Below are 22,565 nucleotides of genomic sequence, written 5' to 3' on the forward strand. Positions count from 1 at the left end.
TCCCGACTACTACAAGCAACGCCACACAGTACCTAGCTCATATTAACAATTAAGTACATAAAGTTGGACGGACCCCTACGGCTGTATAGACTACTCAAAAGTGCAATTCTTTTAAATGCCATGTACCTGTTTTACCTTGTTATTTATATGACTGCTTGTTCTCACGTTTATGGCATCAGGCATGTGTCTGTATGCATCTTCATGCACAAAAATGAAAATAAAGGATTAAAAAAAGATTGGGCTAAAGGACATTCCAATAGAAAGGTGTCTAGTAAATTTGTTTCATCCAGGTAGGCTCTTTCAGTAAGGTCTTTAGGAGAGGCAATCTAGAGGTCATAACACTGAAGTATTGAGGAACGAAGATTTCTCTTGCTCTTGCCGTTCTTTCTTAAATTTAGCAACATAGTATATATGTCCTTGCATTATTCCTATGGAGGTTCTCCAAAAAGACATTGAGGTGCCAAGGTCTGAGTAGAGCCCAAAGATGAACTTCTCCACACAAACTGCTATGTGTATTCAAGATAGTTTTTTGTTTTTTTTAATATATATATATAATTAGAAAACTCTATAAAATTTGTATCCTCACTGCAGTCTGATCCGCCTATGGTGAAATCATCAATCCTGATAAAGTTTGTATGATAGAGAAGAGTTACTGACAAACATATACAGAGAGGACAAAACAAGGGAGAGATGCATGGTGACTAAATGATAGAGATTTGTGGCACTGACAATTAAACAAACACTTGAGGAGAACATGTCCCTTGGGTGTATGGTGCTGAGTGCTACTGATGGGATAATCTCTGCCTCTCGCTTCCACAGAGACACTACAAGGAGACCCAGCGCAAAAACACAGGAAGTCACCAAGCCTACAGAAATAAATAAGAGAACAGGAACTTACTCGATCAATCACTTAACAGGATCCTAAAATGGTAAACACACACTATGGTAATGGCTGTGTACGAGAAGAAATGCTTCTTCCACCACGCCAATGTCAAACAATCAGAGATACAAAGATTTCTGCATTCAGTAAAGCCACAGGAAGACACTCTTGCAGTTAGGAAATATTTACTTGACTAGCTGTTATTTTGTCACAGATTACAGAAGCATATTCACCATACTACAGCACTTGCTGAGTGTGTGGCAATCAGAAAATTATAATGGAATGTGTCCGATTATAGGGGTACACATGCAACCAATGACAGTGCTGTCACTGTCTGGTTAAGAATGATTTTAGTTGCAGTCCATGCCATTGTGATTGCAAAACAACACCACCTCTTCAACTCCTGCTGTCTTACCTTTAAGTCCTATAAGCATATAACGCAAAGTACAATGAAGATGCTGTGTACTGTACCGATCATTCCCAGGACAGCTCTGCAGTGCACAGCATTAAGCTTGCAACTCCTTTCTAGGCAGAACACTGAGACCCGAAATACACTGCCAATGTTCTCAGTCATTACAACTGGCTAATACGAATTACAATGCACAACCAAGAATTAAACTAGGCAATGCATCAATGGAGGATCCCACGAGACAGCGGGGAAAGAAATAACTGTGCAATAAGGGAAGCTGACAAACATAACTCTTTTTCAGGAAGTGTGTAGGGAGGCTGTGAGAGTCAGTCAGAAGAGGTGTGGCTAGGGCTGAATAAACAAGGTGAATTAATTTGTAAATGCAGTGAGACTGCAAGGGCATGATCTATACACCAAAACCACTTCATTAAGCTAAAGTTGTTTTGGTCCATAGAGTGTCCCATTAATTTTAGCTCTACATAACCCCCTGCAGTTGTACATATGGAACATTTGAAGGAATGCGGAGTGTGCCACCAGCATTCCAAGTGTCTCCTTGACCATGGAAGCAGTGCCATGGACCATGGAGGTTTATCCCAGAAAATGCTTCAGTATCGGGGAACAAAGAACTGTCACTTCCGGGAAAATTAAAGTTTGGTTTTAATTATAACTGCAATTTGTAATTTCCTTAAGTAAAGCAAGCATTTCATCCACAGCAGAGGAAATGGCTCAAAATGCAAATAGTTAAGTTGCTGGATTATTTTTTTTTGCTTAATAAAGTTGCATTATCAGATTATATATTGATTTCCAAACATTGACAGGATGCTGTTTTTTTTTTTTGTTCTTATTTTTCATATTAAGGGTATAATGGATAATACTGCATGTCGGATAACAGCTAACAAGTATTTTTTCCTCCCATTCTGTGGCAAAACTTTAAATTGCTTTACTATTATGTTATGTTATGGTCAATGTCAGGACACTATTACTTGCATATATAGCAACCTAACATGCATTGTTAAAACATTTCAATGAATATGCACCAAAATACCTATAGCACATATATAAACTGCTTCAATTCTTAAAGGGGACCAGTCAGACCCAAACAACTTATGCTCATTAACCCCTTAAGGACTGAGCCAAATGTACACGTTGTGATCAAAACAAAACTTAAACAAAAACTTGAATTTGCGCTATATGTCTGTTCAGGCGTAATTCGCCTCTTTCATATTATGTCCACACTTATTATATCATTTTATTCAGAGGAAACAGGGCTTTAATTTAACATCAAATATTTAGGTATGAAACATAATTTAATATGAATAAATAGTTTTTAAAAATGGGAAAAAATAAGAATTGAAAAAAAAATTAGTTGTACATGACATTTTAACTGTGAGTGTCATAATACTGTTTGCTTTTACTGCAATAAAATACACATATTTGTATTCAGCGATGTCTCACGTGTAAAACAGTAACCCCTATGTACAGGTTTTATGGTGTTTTTCCGAAGGTGCAGGGTCAAATATAGCATGTTACATTTTTCAGTTTTTTTCACTCTGAAATTCGCCAGATTGGTTACGTTGCCTTTGAGACCATATGGTAGCCCAGAAATAAGAATTACCCCCATGATGGCATACCATTTGCAAAAGTAGACAACCCAAGGTATTGCAAATGGGGTATGTCCAGTCTTTTTTAGTAGCCACTTAGTCACAAACACTGGCCAAAGGGTGGCCGAAGATGATGGAGGGGGACTCCCTGGGCTCCCAGGTAAGTCCCCAGACCGCGATCGCCGGCGACCGGGTAAGTAGAAAGGATGGTTTGGGTGTTCTATGCCACCCTCCAGCATTTAGAGCCGGTTCCCTAAGGACGGCATAGAACGCCCTCCGTCCTTAGGGAACCGGGGGTTAAATTGAGAATACAAATTTATCTATACATTGTGCTAGTAGTTTTTCTAGGAAATGTATAGATTAGGATAAAAGGCTATTTTAAAATATATTTTTTGCCCAGCTATTGGTCAATGCCCCACTATATTTACATGTTTTATACACAGAGTAGGAAGGAGGAGAACTAAATTGAGTATTCATTCAAGATACTCATGGATTTCATGAAAATACAGTTCCCTGTAGCATTTTTATTTTTTACTGGATTTGTTCTGGTGAGAATTCTCACCATTATCTGTGCATTCAGAATATCTCTAGTTTATAGCAATGTCCCTTAAATTGTTTTATTTCTTTTACAGATTCACAAACATACTCTGATGAAGAAGGCTGCTCTGAAGTATTTCTACCAACAGACAGCGACTATGATTCCAGTGATGCATTAAGCCCAAGGGAGTTGGATTTAGTTTATTCATCTGCTACGGACATATCTCAGCAAGCAATGTCTGGTCTAAGCGGCAGTGCCCCTGACGTCCTCCAGGTGCACGACATGAAGCCCTGTTTGACCTTGAAGGAAGAGTGCACCAATTTTGACTCCAATACAGAGTACTGCACAAGGCACATGGACAACCTCTCTGTGATGGGTTTCCCTTCCAAGACCATGGACAAATCATCCAACTCAAAGCAACACTTAGGCCTTTTAGGGAAAAAGAAGTCAGGGAAGCATCAACATTGCAACTACTTTAGTCGGCATCACCGCTGGCTGCGGGTCCACAGTGAATCCCAATCTGTGTCTTTATCTGAAGGAATCTATACTCAGCACATGTCTCGAGCGGTGGATTTTAATGAAGAGCCTACCTCTGGTGAACACATAACCATTCCAGTAGATATCCCCCGTAGTACTTTTTTACCTCATGCTTCTAGCCTGCCCGAAGAGGGCAAAACAAAGTACAACGAATCCAAAATGAATGTGCGCAGAATTTATGTAGAGCCTTACAAACAAACTCTGCCAGAAAGGGAGAGGAAAACGTGGACTGTGGGCATCGAGGGATCACAGCTACCTGCCAAGGAACCCAGCTTGCATGTTCTATCAGGACAAGATATGGAACCTGACGAGAAGACCAACTTGCAGCTCGCAGAAGTGTGCAGTAGCACATTATGATGATATAGGACAGAGGTAGAAATAAGACAATGAATATATCACTCCATTCAGCAAATCCTTTGTCTACTTTACATTGTCATCTTATGTCATGCTGGTGTTTTTGCATACGCCTTTGTCCATAGGTATTATAAATTTCCTTATGCATGATTGAATGCATCAACCTTAATAGCTCGCTGTGCTGTGGAGTACGATCGTGCATTAAGGTGGGTGTAAATTCCATCACTTCGTTCATAGTACTGTTAAATCTTTTCACAGGGAGCTTCTGCGTAAAAAATGTATTTGCATAATGTTGTAATACAATAGACAGGGCATTTCAACTAATCTTGGAGTCCGCATAAGAGACACTACATTATATTCTTCGTTTCTAAACGTAAAACACTGGCAGATGGGATCGCTCATTTCTTAAAAGGAAACCATTATGAAATTGTATCTCGATATTTTGCAGATCGTGGAATACAGTAATTAATTTTCACTTAAAATTGAACTGTTATTAGAAAAAAAAACTTTTTATATTTTGCATCATAAATTAATACACATTACATTTCAAGCTGTAACAACCATATTTCTCTTGGGTAAAAGACATGAAGGGGTTCTGTTGGTTAATAGTTCTCCTTCCAGTATGAGCTGCCGGTTCCCGAGTACGTTACAGACAGCAATTGGCCTGTCACTGGCAGCAGCCTGATGCACAATCCTTTAGAGGAGGGGTACGGACAGGCACTAATTCAAATTGGAGAAGGAATAAAATCACCAACATTGTTTAAACTAAAAGACTATGCCTATTACAGCTTTGTAGTGTAGCCTGTATTAATCTATGCTGCAAGAAAAGTTATTAATTACTCTTTTAAAAATGAATTACTCTTTTTTTTAAGAGAAAATACATGTTATTTTCCCAGATGTGTTACTTAATATTTTGCACTGCTCTTTGCCACTTTCTGATTCTGATGCACTATGTAAACCTGAGATATTTAAGAACAATTAGTGACCAAGTAATCAGGTTATTAAAATGCTGAGATCTTTATACATATGCAAAACCCCTTTACTAGCATTGAGGAAGTAGTAGTCCCTAAAGTTGGTGTGTCTAAACTTGGCCCTCCAGCTAGTTGGAGAACAATTCCCTAAACTCCCTGCCAGTAGCAATTTATTTTTACATATGAACATGGTACTTACCCCTTTGCAAACGTTATGTTGTGGTGTATAGCCCTAGTGGAAAGGCAGGAGGAGGATAATATGTCAGAGAAAATGGACTGTGTGGTCTGTATACAGTATTTTATACACTGGGTTAGAATCAAAAGTCAAATGAATGTCTGATCAAATGAATCAAAAGTCAAATAAAAAGGTGTTAGGTCAGAATGCAGGTAAACCAACTAATGCCTTCCCTACAGTTTGAACCTGTTTACAAATTATTATTACTTATAAAGCGCCAACAAATTCTGCGGTGCTGTACACTCCAGCCCATATTTATTTCTTAGGCGTGAAAAAATTCACTTTTGTACAAGTTAACAAATATATTTATTAAGGAACTATTCATGTATAGCAGAACTGGACAAGCTGCGATTTTTCAAAACTCCTTCAAATGAACAGCTTGTGGGTTATCTCTTAGTAGTAGTATTTTATGGGGACATTTTAAAAGCAGCCCTTTAACTGTACAGTTAAATATTTGCCACAAGGAAGCACTTTTATATGGACCGTATGTAGCTCACAAAAAATGGTTTCTATTTTTATATCCTAAAGAAAAAAAAAATATTTTAATTCAACAAGAAAAATGAAGCTCTATGCAGCAAGAATTATTGGTGCGCATTAATCCATCATGCTGCGGTGTCTGTTACATGCAATTCATTACCAAACAGACTAATTTCAAGGGTTGGTTTTGGAGTCATTTTTTTGTTTGTTTTGTTTTAGTAACCGTTCCTAAAATTCAATTATTTGACTATGATATCAAAAGAAAGATCAGTAATGAATTCAATTCGTAAAATATGGCAGTATTATTTATGTAATAACTCTATATAATGCACTTTTAATCACAGTATTACAGGCGTGGAGGTAGAATAGTGTTTTCCCAGTGCAGTGTCTTATAAACAAAGTTAATATTAATACATACGTGGAAGTATCATACGGACTTGTCAAACTTGTCTAGTTTTAAGGAAGTTGGGTTAACGCACTGTGTGCCTTTCAACAGTCCCAAATTCTGGGTCCTGTCCCAACATCACAGGTTTGTTTCCTCTTGTCTCGCATCTGCGGACATCAGACAAATGCCCCCCATCAGCAGATAAACTTCAACTATGTAACCTCAAGGTACTACTGAGCCCTTACATGCACCCCAGACTGACAAGTTGAACTCATCGCTGCCCCCTAGTGGCCTGCCAACCCTTGCATTCTGCATCCATAACTCCCTTTGTTGGAAGGCATGGTACTGTTTATTCTGCCCCTAATATAGGGCAGACTATGGCGTTAACATTTACTTTCAACTAACTGAAAACAAGCCTGTTTGTAAGCAGACACATGTAAAAAAAAGACATATATTTTAATATAGTATTTCTGCTCCGGACATCGAAGTCTGTTGAAGCAGAGGTTTTTTTGTTTTTATTATTATTTTATTTCCTTTTTTGTTTGTCTAAAATTATGTTCCAACTCAAAATGAGGTTCATGGGACACAGGCTAATAAAAATCATTTTATCTTGGAAAATATACCAGATGTATGAAAACAAGGAGGTGTTTGCAGCATAAGATATGCAGTTCTACAACATCTGGGATGGTAATGTTTTGGCACCTAACATAAAACTTGGTATTTAACGTTTCACAGTCTGATTTGAGAATGTCATTTTAGCATTGCATGCACAGGATTAACCAATATTGGCTGCTAGTGTTAAGGACTGACAGAGGCTGAATCAGGTAGACATTATAGAAGCCTATCCAATAACATGTACTTTCTTTAGAATATGAAGCACTGTGTGAAAAAAATATTTCAGGATCTGTAAATAATGTTTAAGAATATTTGCAATTCGTTTCAGAGAAGACAGAGTGTTGCTATTTCTGGGATATGAAAACTACACTCTGTCCCTGGTACCTGCACGTAAATATCCACTGTACAATAAGTAAAACTAGGAGTGTATCAGCATTCTCTATACTTTCTAAGTAAGTTACTAATTGTGGTACAAATTAATACGTTTAAAAAAGTCAAATGAATGAGGGACTGGTTTTCTTCTAGTACACCTGGGTTTCCCCTCAGGCTCATAGCAGGATGATTGGATGTTAGAGGGAGAGTGGGTATGCCAAATACATTAAGGTTGTGGGAACTTTGTTCTCTTCCCTGCCAAAGATTAAATAATGCATGAACCCCAGAGATTAGTCTCGGTGTGTGGCAATTCCGTCTAAATACTATATCACTAAATGGGGTGCCTTCAAAGCAGCACTGTCACACACACAATCCACAAAATTAGTATTTCATAGAGATATAATCTTTATAATATAGTAATTTTGACTGTGATGGAATTACGAAATTCCAACCCAGTCAAGAGATGTACAGAGATAAAGCAGGGACTACTGTATTTCTCTTCAGCCTGACTTTCTTAAACTCTGGATGGAGCTGGAGTGTCAACCCCGACAGGTGTCACCAGTGGCTTCATCAATGTTTTTCCATATGAAAAAACCTTTAGCAGGGAGGCCTGTTATACCTGTTTGCAGCCAAACTACTGAATTACTATCTTCAATGAGTGAATTTTGGGCAGACAGTTTTGCTAACCTACTGAGATGTATATTGTGATACCATAGTACCAATAGGATCTGTCTGAGAGTCACAGTCAGTGAGGATTAAACTAGAATAACAGACATCTACAAGATTGGAAGGAATTCTTCAAATTCCCATATTAGCATCTTCAATCCTAGAAGAGCCGTCGTCTACTGAACAAAGTGATAATAAAGACACCCCACCGTTATATAAATAGCTACAGATCAAGTGGAGGATTTTCACGTCTCTAACAATGCACATACTGGGATTTTATTTCTCTATCATATATATCTATATAGTTGTATATATTGTGAAAGGGATGAGCAGCTGAGAACTCTCCCTGAGATGGATCCAAAAAGGGAGGTGAGCAAGAGGTGGAAGAGATAAAATAAATAACAATTATCCTACCTAGAAAGAATATAACAGTTCCCTGTTATATATTCTCCTAAAATAAATTAAAAACATATAGTGCAAAATATACTCAATTTTGATGTTCCCTTTATTGTGAATAATCTTTAGAAGTTGCAAATTCTGCTCTGAATTCTTAGTATATCTAAAACCAACCATGCCCCTCTCTCTGTTCTCAAGGGAGCGTTGAACCTATCCCGTACATCCTTCTTGCGTAGGCTTGGGTTACCTTACCAAATATCTCAATTATGTTTCATGAATTAAGCTACAAGTATTAAACCAATAAGGAAACCTGTGAACTGTGCTATGGTGTACACATTTCATACAAGTACTTGTATGGTAAGAAGACAGTGTATTATAGATGCTAAAATTGTTACTAACTGTGGCAGACCGAAGTAATGGAATGTAGGGAGACGGATAAATGGCAGCTCCTTGTATTATACAACAGTTAATAATTTGGTTGCAAAATGTCTGAATGGAATAGCATTCCCTACAAAGAAACTAAATTCTTGTCCTGTTCTCTTTAAAGTTAGAAAAATTACCAGTCATAAGCAGGATGTGAGATGCCAAGTGGGAATTATCAACACATTAGAGAAGAAATATAAATGAAAATATATTCGGCATAAAAATTGCTGAACTATTAATACACATTTGTAACATAGCAATTAATGTGAATGAAACTGTTTAAGGTGACAGAATTGCGACAAACATTTCAGTAAGTTTTCCTATAAATAAAAATGACAAGCATTCCTTATAATGGAGTATGCATGATCCCTTCATGTGTAGCACAGCCTGTATACATGACAAGCCTCCAGCTCTGTCATTTGCAATCCTTTGACAGGCTTTTATTTATTCAATTTACTCATCCCAGTGATTCCTTTTGAAGTATTTCATTCCAGCCACAGCGGAGTCAGCCTGTGTTTGTTTTGTTAACCCTGGAAGCCAATCTGAATGACTTTTGTCCTAAAGTGAGACATTGGAGCAACACATATCTGACTTCATCTCTTATCACATGTGCCTTTATTGTAAAGATAATATTTACAAACCCCAACACTTCTGTCTGTTCTTAGTATATATAAGCACGCTACAGTGAATGGCCACAATCCTTCACAAGACGCTCCATTCTTTGTGCCAAAAGCACAATAGCTGCGTTCACTGAAGGCTCTGTCACCAACGTATTACTTGTAAAGACAAATAACTGCAGGAGCCTGCAGTATAATTAAACTATAAAATGATACAATACCACAAACAGTTTGTTCAGAGATTCTATATAGGTTTGCTATGCTACCTTAAACAAAATACTTTATCAGGAGTTCAATGTAATATTGATAGGAAGTCATTTTAAATGGAATGTCAGCCACAATTTAACCAAAATTTCCATCAGTATGTGTAATAAGTAAAATAGTTTGAAATAATCTAGATTCCCTTCCATGTGGTGAACACAGTTGTAATTGTCTTATGAGCCATAGATGTGCTCAGAGTAACAGCTCAGCAATGCTGCTGTCAGTATATCGGCACTCTGCACAGTTTGAGGATTACAGAGCTTATACTGTGCTCTATATACAGCGATCCATAGGATCTTCTTAGTCTCCCATCACTCTACAAATAAATTAGGCTTTTTGTGATATTTTTAACAAACAAAATATCATTAAAGTTACTCAAGCTTAAGTCGGATTCAAATTAAATGGCTGCTCCTAGCTATCAAGTTTTTTTTTTAATTTGTACACGTTTTACTGACTTTTAAAGTAATAGGTACAGTCCAAACATTAAAACCAGTACACTGCCCCTCCTTGCCACTGTAAGGAGTCAAATCATTTTAGAATGGTTTAATTTACCTGGTTTATGCCAGGCGCCGCTCCCTGCCTCAACTACTTTCTATGTAGGGCCAGAAGCTCATGGCCTGAGAGAGTCAGCTGATCACTCTCAACCAATGAGCTCAACATAATAGGGCAAGCACACAGAAAAATTAAAACATTTACTTTGGCAAAGCACTACCAAAGAGATGCATTCTCATGCTAAGGGGGGGGATTCATAAAGTAACTGGCTACATAAAGTAACCGGCTGGAGGGGACTGCAGAGCGCTTCCCTCCTGGCAGACAGCCTGACATTGCATGGCATCGCCGGCCCTGGCCGCGGACTCTGCGCCTGTATGTATAATGAAGCCAGCCGCCCGCCCGCCAGCACTGTCGGTCCCCGGCAGCGCAGGGGTGAATCAGTCAGAGTCTCTTCACAGCGCATGGCCCAGCTGACCAGAGGCCGCGGACCGGGTGTTGGGGACCCCTGATATACACTGTAAATATGTTAGGATGAAATCCAAAAACATGTCAGGCAGAATACAGAAGTTGCTCTCAAATGTGTTGGTTTTGATACGGTTTTCAATTGTCAGCATAAGATGACACTACTGCTCTGTGACCACATTCCACATGAATATTTGGAAATCCTAATATTATCAGTGCTCCAATATTGCTTGGAGGTGAAATTAATTAAATATACTCTGCCCAAACTGCTGGGACGGGGGAGTGTAATTTGCGCTTTGCACGCCAGCACCTGCTCCAAAAAAAAAAGCATTTGAAAGCCAAGGGTGTTTTGATGCACAAATATAACATTCAGAGATTTGGCAGTTGCTGGTCAACTGCTGCAATATTGAAAGACAAAGATACATTCACTTTATATCTAGACATGGTTCTCTGTTTTTCATTCCGATTACACACACTCTTACGGCATGTGACTGTTAGGATTTAAATTCCGCCTTACATGCACCATTGGTGTTTTTCCTTTTGCATATTTATTACCTGGTATACATATTTGTATTTACCAAGAACATGCTGCTATGGTAAAAAATATATTGTATTGAAGCATTTATAGCCCAGTGTACTAAATGGTGTTAGAGCTCTGGGAAAGTCTGCTGACGGAAACACCGTCAGTCCCTTTCACTTATAGCTCAGTTATAGCACCGTGTAGAGCCCTGAGCCCTATGACCTGTCTGTGCCTGCAATGCATTCTCACACACTGACAGACATATGCAAGGATGTCGCCCACATTTTACAAAGTCAAATGATATATAGCTAATATATTTACATGTGACTTCTGTTTCTAGAATGAGCAGGAAATATTGTTTGTTTTATACCTGAACTACAGCTAATTGTCTAAGCTTACTATATTTTTGCAAAAAGGTGCCAGGGGCACATTAAAGGGGCGCTATAGTCACCCAGAGCACTTCATCTCAAGTTTGTTTTTAGAAAAAAATGTCCACCTCTGGAGGCGCTTCCGCTACTCTGACCAAGTAAAACTCGGTCACATAATGTGAGAGACAGCGTAGCGATTGCCGCGCATGCACATAAGCTCCCCATTGCTCCTCTATGAAGAGCACTGGATTGGACATTAGCAGAGGTCATGATTCCTGCGTTACGTCTTGGAAGGTGAGGTGGTGAACAGCACTGAGGGAGCCCGGCTATGGAATAAAGGCAAGTAAAACTTTCATTATTTTATGGCAAACTGGGGTGCCTCTGCCGCAGCCTCCAGACCCGCTTCTGGTGATGCCAGCATCCAAGCTGGCATCCCCCACGATAGCCTCCAATCCGCTGATTTTCAAAGAAGCAATGGATTCTAGGTGCGCTTGCGCGGCAAAATGCTGTGCTCCGACCAACGCAACTCTCAGCAGATTCTCAGAATTATACTCGGTCAGGAGGAGGAAGAAAGACAGGAACTAGAGGTGGATTCAACCCTTTCATGTAAATATTGCAGGGTGACAATGACAGGATGACCCAGGACTTTTCACTGAAATTAAGTGGTCTGGGTGACTATAGTGTCCCTTTATGCTCTCTCATATTCCACTATAACAAATGCCCGTATCTGGTATTTATTAATTTCAGTAAAGGCTGTCTCCTTTGTTTTGGAACATTGTTTCCAGTTACCTAACACCTGTGCTCTCTGAAAAGAGGGATATTGAGATGGAGGTCAGAGAGTGACCAAGAGATAATATTGATATATGGAAGTGGTAGCTTGGGATGGATGCGAGTTACAAGATATGGACAGACATGGATGGGAAGGAAGGGTAAAGGGTATTTAATTACACTACATTTGTTACAATGAATATAAGGCTGCTTACTGCATTTTGATAAGGACAATGATTGAGATACAAATTTGGATTTAAAAACATCCCCAAAATTGGAAGAGGATGGGCAGTGACTTGTGTAATGGTAGAATATACAACAAAAGTCAAAATGTCTAGAGTTGTTCCATTCTGCCACTCAATACAGCCAGAACGTTAAACTGAACACAATAAAGATGGGAACTAATGGGATATTAGTGTGGATTGCACCAAATAAATACCCTTACAATTCCTCCAGCTCAGTTTCGTAAATATGGTGCAAAAAGCTTAAATAAAAAACTGCAGATTTAAGTTGCATGCGAAAAATGCTGACATTCAAGAAATCTTCAGTCTAGAATCCCATACCTCCCGCATGTTCACTCTCTCCCAGTCCTCTATATACCCGCTCCATGTCTTCCCAACCAACCTGTCTTATCCCACCTCTTCAAAACACCAGCAGAAATAGAGAGGATAGCCTATTATGGTTATTGTGCTAAAATGCAGCATGTTTCAAATGCAATCTAATTACTGTTACGTATGGCCAAGCTATCTGCATTAACAGAAGGTCGACGTACCCCAAGACTGCTGAAAAATTGCTGAAATCTTGAACGTTGGGAAGTATGGGAAATTGTTCCTTCAGTTTATTTAATTTACAATCATTGTCCTTATATGTTCTGCATTTTATTTATTCTTGTATTTATATATTTATTTATTTATTGTTCAGTAGTATAGCATGTAGTACAATGGATAAGCGTGTTCAAGGTCTTTCTGACACGGCTGTGTTATGTTTTTAAATCCTTGCAGTTGTTATTCCTCTTGATGGATGTACTATGTGTATTTGTAAGCAGGGCAGGTGACGGAGCTATAATCAGAACATTTATCCCATGCCACCTAGTTATTAGCACCAGCAATGCCCTAAAATGAAGTGTTCCATTTTGTGACTTTGTAATTTAGGTTTTTGATTGAGATATTCTAATTACCAAAACATGTTGTCCATTGTGGTTGTAACAAATGGGTGATGTGTTTTATACTTTCTTTTCAAAGATCTGTCAACTGCAATGTTACATTTTTTTTTGTTGGGTTAAATTTACATTGTTTGTTAATTTATTAAGATGTGATACGGGAAATACTTGCACATTTTACCAAAAACAAATGATACTGTCGTGGTCCTCGGGGCCCACGAACACGTCAATTGGCCTGTTATCAAGACTGCTGAGCTTTAGGACCGGAATGTTTTATTGGTCATACAGAGCCTAGGGATATCCCTGCAAATTTATGCCTTTCTTATATATAGTAAGTTAGATGTTTTGTTAATTGTAATTGCTGTACTTTGTCAATACATATGCAATAGACTATTTATATATAAATACCATATGTATCATAATTATTTTGTCTGCTCTTGTGTATATAATATATTTTACATGTTATGATTATCTGCACCAAAACCAGAGAACTATTTTTGAAACTTGAAGGTATTGCCTAGTTTTTTTAAAGCTGCTGAGATATACTGTATGCAGGTTTTGCGATGGTTTTTTTGAGAGGGAATGGGAGGGGTATAGCTGTGTAACCACATTTTTAAAGCCACAAAGGTTGAAGAACTATTTTCATGCATTAAACTTTTTTCCCCAAGAATAGATTTAAACTAAGGCATTATATTAAAAAAATATATATATACGATTAGTTACATGTGTGGTAAGATTTCAAGTCTTCAGGGTAACCATTTTTGTTTTAACTAGAAGATTATCCTTCGGGAGCAATTTAAACCAATAAACATGGGCTAAGTGAAAAAAGGGAGGTATTTTAAAGTGTTGAGCATCTTTACCAGGGAATAGTTTATTGCTTATTATATTCATCGACATAGCAAGTTTGGGATCAGAAGTAAACTATATATTTTGTCAGCATTTTTTATTCTTCAAACCAATTTGAATGGGCAATTAATTTCCATGACAGACCGATATTAGTCAAAAGGTTTTATAATGAACAACCTCTGTAAAGTTGGCCAAATTTAAATTTAGTACTTTGGATCTCTGAATTGATTTACTAACTAGAATTTAGACAATCCCAGGTAAAAAATAATCAAACTGCACCGAAGAATAAAGAATCTGTAATATTCGGTGAGATAAGAAGGTTGCCAATATATGAAAATCCCTTACAGCAGCAGCCATTGTATGTGTCAATCCTGTGTTGCACGTATTAATGTATTTGATGCAGATCATGCATTGCTGTACCGCCCTGTGATATGTACCATGGTCCCAAACTGAGTTGGGTTTTTTTCAGTCGTTATTAACACACCCCAAAGCTTGGTAGTTTTCTTGTATCCAGAAGAAAAGTGATCAAAATTATTGCAGCCACTCCACACGAGTGGCAACATGCTTGACACAAAATAAAATTGAGTCTAAATGCAGAGTTTAAATATTAGTGACATAAAGGATAAATGAATCTATATTTTGATCCAGTACAAGTAGATTTGTAAATGTAAAGCTAGTCTTACACTGGCTTTACCACCTGGTATGTGTGATAAAGTTAGTTTGTTCCACAGTTCCACTCACGGCACCACCAGCACTGTACTTTATATGTGGAGGAAAGGCAATAGTCCCCCAATACTGGATCCAAAATTCTCTGTACACAGGACAGCAATAGGGCATTACACTACATAATCTATACAATGCCACCAGGTTAGATACAATTTGACTGTTTAAATTCTTCTAGTGACTCATTGATTCTGAACAAAATCTTATTAGGTAATAGCGTTCGCTCAGGTTTATTTATAGCCTGAGCTATCCAGGTGGGAACAGTATTTCAATGGAAGATTTATTTTCCAAAGGTAGCTTTTATTCTCCATAAACTTCAGAGCATCAGAGCTCCTGTTTGAATTAAGGACTGTTTAAACCGGACGAACAATGCAACTTCTAAACAAATATTTTATGTGCATGTCTACGTGTTCTTCTGCGCTGTTCTTGCATGTTTCATGCATTTTTTGCCGTGTGTTTTTTAACTGGATAATGTTTCCATTTCTTTCTTCTTTGTGTTTGAAAGATTGTAAAGGTGATCATTAAAATTCCTTGTGACACTATTGTGCGAATAAAGACCGGAAAAGCCCTTATACTTTCTCTCTCCCTCCTTGGAGGGTTTCGATCGCTTGGACCTAATGTTGTGCAGTTTTTAACAGAATTTCTCTGTAACTGAAAGAAGGAATCCCTTTTGTATTGGCACGTTTGTGATTTTGTTTGTGATTTTGGACACCAGGATTTGTGTTTTGTTGTCTTTTTCTGAATGTACTGTTTTCCAATGCAAATTGTTGAATTTTTAAAACAGAAAAATATCTGATTTTCTAAGTCTATCTTTAAATAAAATAAAATAATAATTTAAAAAAACACACTGGAGTGTGCAGTTTTGTACAAATGTGTCCACAGGCTCCGAAACTATATACATTATAGAAATGACACAGAGCTCCGTAATACTAATAACACTAATAAAAAAAATCAATGGGTCAAAGAGAAATATCTTACAGCTCTGCAAATAAAAAAAAAAAAACTACAGAAATGAGAAGTGTGTATGAATATCACAGAACTCCATGTTACCGTAATGTACAGTGTGTATCACGGAGCTCCGAAGCAATAAACTCCCAGTAACATGTGAGGTGTGAGTGTATTACTGAATGCAGTGCATGAATACATACCTCTATCAGTTTCTGTAAATAAAATACTTTGCTCGTATTCTAAAAAACTTCACTATATAAACAGCTGTCAACAGGTCATGAACTGATATAAAAAGGATCAATATTGCCAGGCCACCAGCCACTACCCCAAAATCAAACGTTTGGTCATGTGAGGTCCATCATCCAGTTGTTGACCTGGCTTGTGCCATTTTGCAGTCAATTTAATTTTGAGGAAACCTGTAAAAAATAAGTAATTAAAGTCACATGACTTCCATTAATGTCTGAGAATTCCATTAATGTCTGAAGCTAAATGTCTGAGTGTCTGTAACATGCTATCTTCCACGACATACATTGCATTAGCTTAAAAAATGGAAACCTTGATTTGTAGAGAAGCAGGAATGATTTAAGCAGAAAATATCCACTATAATCTTCCAGCTTATTTCTTAAACAAACAGCAGACAAAGCCTTCAGAGAGGTGATCCAATACATTCCAGCCTGCTGCAATATTTCTTCTAATGTGTAAAACAAACTTGTTAAAAGGAGCAAGCGGTGAGCCTTCAGTAATTCATGTACAGAATAAATACACAATATTAAATAAATCCTCGGGTTGACTCTGCCTACGACAAATACAACCTTTGTACCATATCCAGTCAAAGAGCTTCAAATAGACTTCAAAGGGCTATATGCACAGTTATTTACTATAGACACCTTGACTATTCAAACCAAAGCTGCTAGAAGAAAGGAGAAAGAATAGATTTTGGGTGGCATCAAAGCCAGGGGACATGAGTTTTTAAAATCTAGAATTTGATGGTGTGTTTCATCAATGGAATATCCAAAGTTTGGTGCTGCCAGAAGGGAACAGGGAATTATTGTCCAAATACTTTGCCAAGCTCCTAAATACAAAATCTAAAGGAAAATATATGCGCTACTCATCTCCCCTTTCTATTAAGGTTTAAAAGAACAAAATAAGTGAATAGTTATATTTAGTCCAAAATAGTAGTGTTAGAACATGTATGAGTTTCCTTTAAAATGGACAATAAATGTGTCATTTCACGGTAATTTACTGTTTAGTCAATACACCATTACGTTTGACTGAGTGTACTCTGTTAAGAAAACATGCTGTCTTAAGCTTGTGTTAAAGATTTAGCTATTGCCAAGTAATGAACACAGAGATTTGTGATCCCAACAGGGCTGGATTTACATCTCTGATTCCTGTTGGTGCAGGATTCTCAGACACACTACCTGCCACCAATAAATCCAGTTTTCTGTTACTTACTCTATGATTTGCAGCAAAGCATTGTCATTTATAAAGTGACAACATTCTAAACAGCACTGTCCACATGAGCTTACATTCTAAAGGGAAAAATGTATAAATACACAAAAATTAAGGTTAAAATGTATTTCATGCGAGGAGAGTTTACAATAAAATCCTATTTATTAGACGACACATTTGGAGGATGAAGCAGAGTGGGTTAGTGGGAGAGTGAAGTTAACAGTTTAGCTGATATGCCTTATTGAAGAAGTGAGTTTTGGGGGATTTTTTTTTAACCCCTTAAGGACCAAACTTCTGGAATAAAAGGGAATCATGACATGTCACGCATATCATGTGTCCTTAAGGGGTTAAAGGAATTAAGAATTGTGGAGCATCTAATGGAGCAAGGAAGGGAGTTCCATAGGGACAGTGCAGCCCTACAGACGTCTTTAAGATGAGTGGAAATTACAAGTATGAGCTAAGGAAAGGTGCAGGTCTATTTTTTTTTTTAATTCTTTATTTTTGTGTGCATTAAACACATTTATGCATTGAAATACATTGTACAGGAGTTAACATACAATGTTGCTGAGTTTCTGCACTTTATATATATATATATATATATATATATATATTTATTTATCACGAACTTGGTCCTAGATGACATGGCGAAAAATGGTTGAGCAGAGACACTTTTGTAAGTTCCCGGTGTCTTATTCTAGGTGGGTAAGGCACAATGTAAGTGTGATCTGAGTTAGGCAAAAAAAAAACGTTGGGGTATTTATACTGGACTTATAACAATTAACAAGTTAAGAGCAAGAGTATCTCGGAAGAGGTCAAATGGAATGAGTGATACCATGAGAAGAGAGATAGCATTTCCCTTCAGTAGAAGGTGCGGTGTATGTGTGAGCATTATAGCCTACTCCAGAAGGGCAGTAACTCTAACTAAGGGGGCGTGGGGTGGGGGGGGGGATGAGTCCTTGTTGATGGTATTCCAAGTACACATGTGGGAGCAGACCAGCATTGCGGACATCCTATCATTGGGTTTGGCCGTATAACAGCGGCCTAAAAGGCTGTCCTGAAACAGAGTGAGTAAGCATTTCAGAGCAACAGAACCTAGCAAAAATAAAACAATGAAAAATAAATACATGTCTGTAACTTTTTTTCTTCCCTATTGCTTTTTTGTGTTTTTCTTTTTTTTCCTTTGTTTTTTGTTTTTGTTAAAAAGAACAAAAAAAAATAAGCAAAGTATCTTCAGAGGACTCAGAGTGGCTTCCAGCCAATGTTGAGAGGTAAGTTTATTACTAGCATTAGTCAAGTGGCTGATGGGTTCTTCCGCTCCGTCCTTGGCATGAATGGTACTACAGTAGCTGGGTCCCATGTTGGAGTGGCGTGTAAGTCAGAAGTGTCGGCCAACAAATCCGCGCTGCCCAGCGATGACAAGATTGTATGTGCTTCGGCACCTGTGGTGAGTTTGTGGGAAGTCCCGCTGTGAGTGAAGAAAAGGGCCTTGGCATCCCCCATCCATAGGTCACCCCTGCTGAGCGTAGGCGATGGGCCGTTCTTATAAGAGAGTAGGTAGAGGCAGTGTGATGACATGATTAGTAGGTAGAGATCTGTAAATATGGTATTAAGCTTCAAGAATAAAACAGCAGAAGGAAACTAGAAAAGCTACAATTTCTGGGGAAATTGTGTGAAGTGTTCTTGCCTCCACCAGTAGTCTACAACTGGAGTGGGCAGAGTAACTGTTATTATTTATTTATATAGCACATGACATCACTTGCTGCTCCAGCCTGGCACAGGTCAGAGTATTTTGGTGGTTGCCATCTTCAAATGGTCGTATTTTAAAAACTATAAATCCTACAGTGAAGAGCTTTATATTGTGAGAATCACAAGACGCAGAGCTACATTTTGATGCATATAGTATGTCTCTGAAATATTAACAATGAAGGCACAGTCGCAGTTTAGAAATTGCCCTTCAAATTTGAGCTGGCTAGAGTGGAGTTTCAATGAATGTCAATGGACGGCGTGAGTTGCAAACAAATGGTCATATTGTGAAAACAATCAGGACTATGGATTAGCCGTGGACATTTCTAGTGGCAGCAGGGATAGCTGAACATTTTGATATAATATTTGTGTAGGTGGACTTGAACATGAGGGAGTGGTGGCAGTTTAGAAATCATGTCCTGATTTTTCAGCTTTTGCCAGCTCCCACTCTAGCTTTGAACATTTTGCCATTCATTCCTATGGGACCAATTTTGCCTCGAGAACGACGATATTCCATGAAACGTTCCACAAAGTAATAGCACACCAATCGGGAACAATCCGCACGTTTTGGTATATTTTTGTCTGTGTAGTGTAAAAACTGTGGGAGGAGTTAGGGTGGTAAATTTGGCTATAATAAGAATAATAATATATATGTGAGATAACATTAAGTGGTCTTGCTATGCAAGAACACTTATTTACTCTCATATATATTTCCAAAGTACACCAAAGAACATTTTGAATCTAGGGACAAGATATAAGAAAATAAATATATTTCAGGAATCTCTTCTGAAATCAACAAGTGAACCACCGCTTTGCTCCATTGATTTGGTGGACGCACCAGAGAATCAGGAAAACCTCTTTCTCTCCGGAAAATATATATATATATATTATTTTTTTTTTAATCAGGTGCAGCACCAATGGCAGACCAGTGCCTATAGGCAGCTGCCTACTATGATAACTGGCAAATCCTGCTCTGCCTATTAAGGAACTGAAAAACTGTTTAGGAAAGAAAGAAAGCTGTGCCACTATTACTGGCCATGTCAATAGTGCAACAAAAGAAGATATAGATCATCTCCTTTCACAACCTATCAATTACTATGAACACATTTATAAGGGGGCACTTTGGAGGTGATTGGGGGAGAGCACATTCAAACATTCAACGCCATAGGGGTTTTTAAGAGATAGTAGCACATAGACGTCCCCTCTTCCATTAGAGTAAAAATCAAGTTTACAAAATAAAGTGCGTGGAATATAAATATTCTTTCATTTAAAAGTGAAATTCTTGTTATGGTTGCCAAGAAAGAGCCTGGTTTAATTAGCCACCTATCACTGTTTAGTTAAGCTGTGAAACGCTACTGATAACAGCCTCTGATACTGTGCATTTTCTACCATAGTTGACAGGTAAATTATTTGTTAAAACAAAGGCCAATTTCCTGTGACTCAAAGACGTGGGTAAGTACAGAGATAATCTAAACTGCAAGCAGCTTGCCTCCTAAAATAATCACCATTCCGGGGTGCTCTGGATGAATGGATTTATTATTTCCACAAGAAATTGAAAATAAAAGAACAAACAATTGAGTAAACACTCAAATCTCATTTTCACTCCTGCAAATCCGGTCACATAAATGATTGTGGAAACTACGTTTACCTTTTCTTATAGTGATCTCTATAATGATGATGAAATGTATCCCAAAATCAGATAATGTGATATGTGTAACTCGTAACTGTGTTTGTAGGCTGACTGCTATTTCCAAACACACGCAGAAATACATTTTATAAAGACGTACTCAGTGCTTCATTCGGGGAGCTACATCGTCCAAGATTATTCCCACAAGTCTCTTGGACTAGTCTCCTATGGCTTTAAACTTTACCAGTCATAGTACACACAACTTTATTTTTAAATGATAGACGGTTCACCGATACAGAATTGGTAGCGAATGCAGAGTCCACAAATGAAACAATTCTTCAGCGAACAGGATTTTGTGCATAAGGAAATGGACCAGATGAAATATTGGGCTGAAAGGGCTGAGTTAAAGGTTTCACGAGGGATAGATGAATTGTGAGGGTGAGTGGGCAGAATCTCCATGTGTGTGGATAGCATTATGGTAAATAAACTTTCTATCATTCAAAACATTAAAAGAGCAGTTTCTAGGTCCCAGGCAAACGAATAGGTTCTCAAGGATTTGAACTGAATGAGGAGATTTTTAGGCAAAACTACATCCTTTGTCCCTGGGTTGAATGCATGGCTACATTATTCACCCATCAACATACATTCCAACTATTGGGAAAGAAGAATCAGGATGGGATTGGCGGAACCCTGAGAGAAAAAGGGCCTCCCCACTGGCAGTCTCCCTGCTCATTCCCCAGCCCTTAGAACCATGCAGGTCTCACTCTCTACATTGCCCTGGTGCCATTTGCACAGTGCGGGCGCATCTAATGATTCGCTCTTGCTGTGTTACCTGGGACAGTTCCTGGTGTCTCCAGATGCTAAAGCGGCATTGGACCCCTGAAATCTGGACTATCTTGCTTTAGGAAAAGGGGGGAACTAACATGGGATATTAGGAATTATAACATGGAAGGGCAGCACCTGTATGTATATAACTACTGTCACTTTTGAGGTTTTAAAAAAGGTAAAAATTTTCCTAAAAAAGAAAAATATTCTCACAAAACACAGAGTCTATTTTGACTTACGAACAAGCCCATTATTAGCATGATGTTGGAAATCAAAATCAATTAACTTTTTCCCATCAGCCGTCACTTGCAAACTTCGCACAATGCACTTTTGAAACTCATGCGTGAGAAACTCAAGATGAAGCAGACAGGAGCTAAAGATGGAGGGTAATGGAATATGACAACACCAAGCAACGTTTATTTCCCCCGACTTCTACCACTCCGGCACCACCATGCAACAGATGCATCCCGTTCTGCTTGATTTACAAAACAATGCAAAAACCCCACAAGTGACAACAATGCTTAGTTAGTTATCTGGGCAAGAAGAACTTGGGATGGAACCCCGGACAGTAAAAGAAAACTGGACTTCGTTTTGAAAGGGCTAGTTCAATGGTTCCCAACCTTTTTCCATGTGTGTACCCCTTGGCAGCCCATTTCCATAAATTGGACCCCTCATATTGGCAAAATGTTGCTGTTTCAAATTTATACATATTTATCTGCCCCATCTTGCCCTTTTCTCTGCTGTAGGTTACTCTGCCCCAGGCTATCTTTGCTTCTCTTCTTGCCCAGGCTCTCCCTGCTCATCCTCTGCCCCAGGCTATAATATACTAATATATACTGTATACAGTGCAGAAAGGAAGGTGTGAGTCAGGGAACTACACAGATATATTAGTATA

At 38.2% G+C, this 22,565-nt stretch overlaps 1 protein-coding gene across 1 annotated transcript in view; it reads left to right on the forward strand.

Annotated features, from left to right (window-relative positions):
* Positions 1-4,358, forward strand: part of ANKFN1 (ankyrin repeat and fibronectin type III domain containing 1) — a 233,172-nt gene extending 228,814 nt beyond the window's left edge. The window contains exon 18 of the mRNA XM_063453345.1: positions 3,523-4,358. Coding sequence (XP_063309415.1) covers positions 3,523-4,322 — 800 coding nt within the window. The 3' untranslated portion in view covers positions 4,323-4,358. The remainder of the gene's footprint in view (positions 1-3,522) is intronic.
* Positions 4,359-22,565: the final 18,207 nt, after the last annotated feature.

This window comes from Pelobates fuscus, chromosome 5 (assembly GCF_036172605.1).
Source record: "Pelobates fuscus isolate aPelFus1 chromosome 5, aPelFus1.pri, whole genome shotgun sequence".
Classification (NCBI taxonomy): domain Eukaryota; kingdom Metazoa; phylum Chordata; class Amphibia; order Anura; family Pelobatidae; genus Pelobates; species Pelobates fuscus.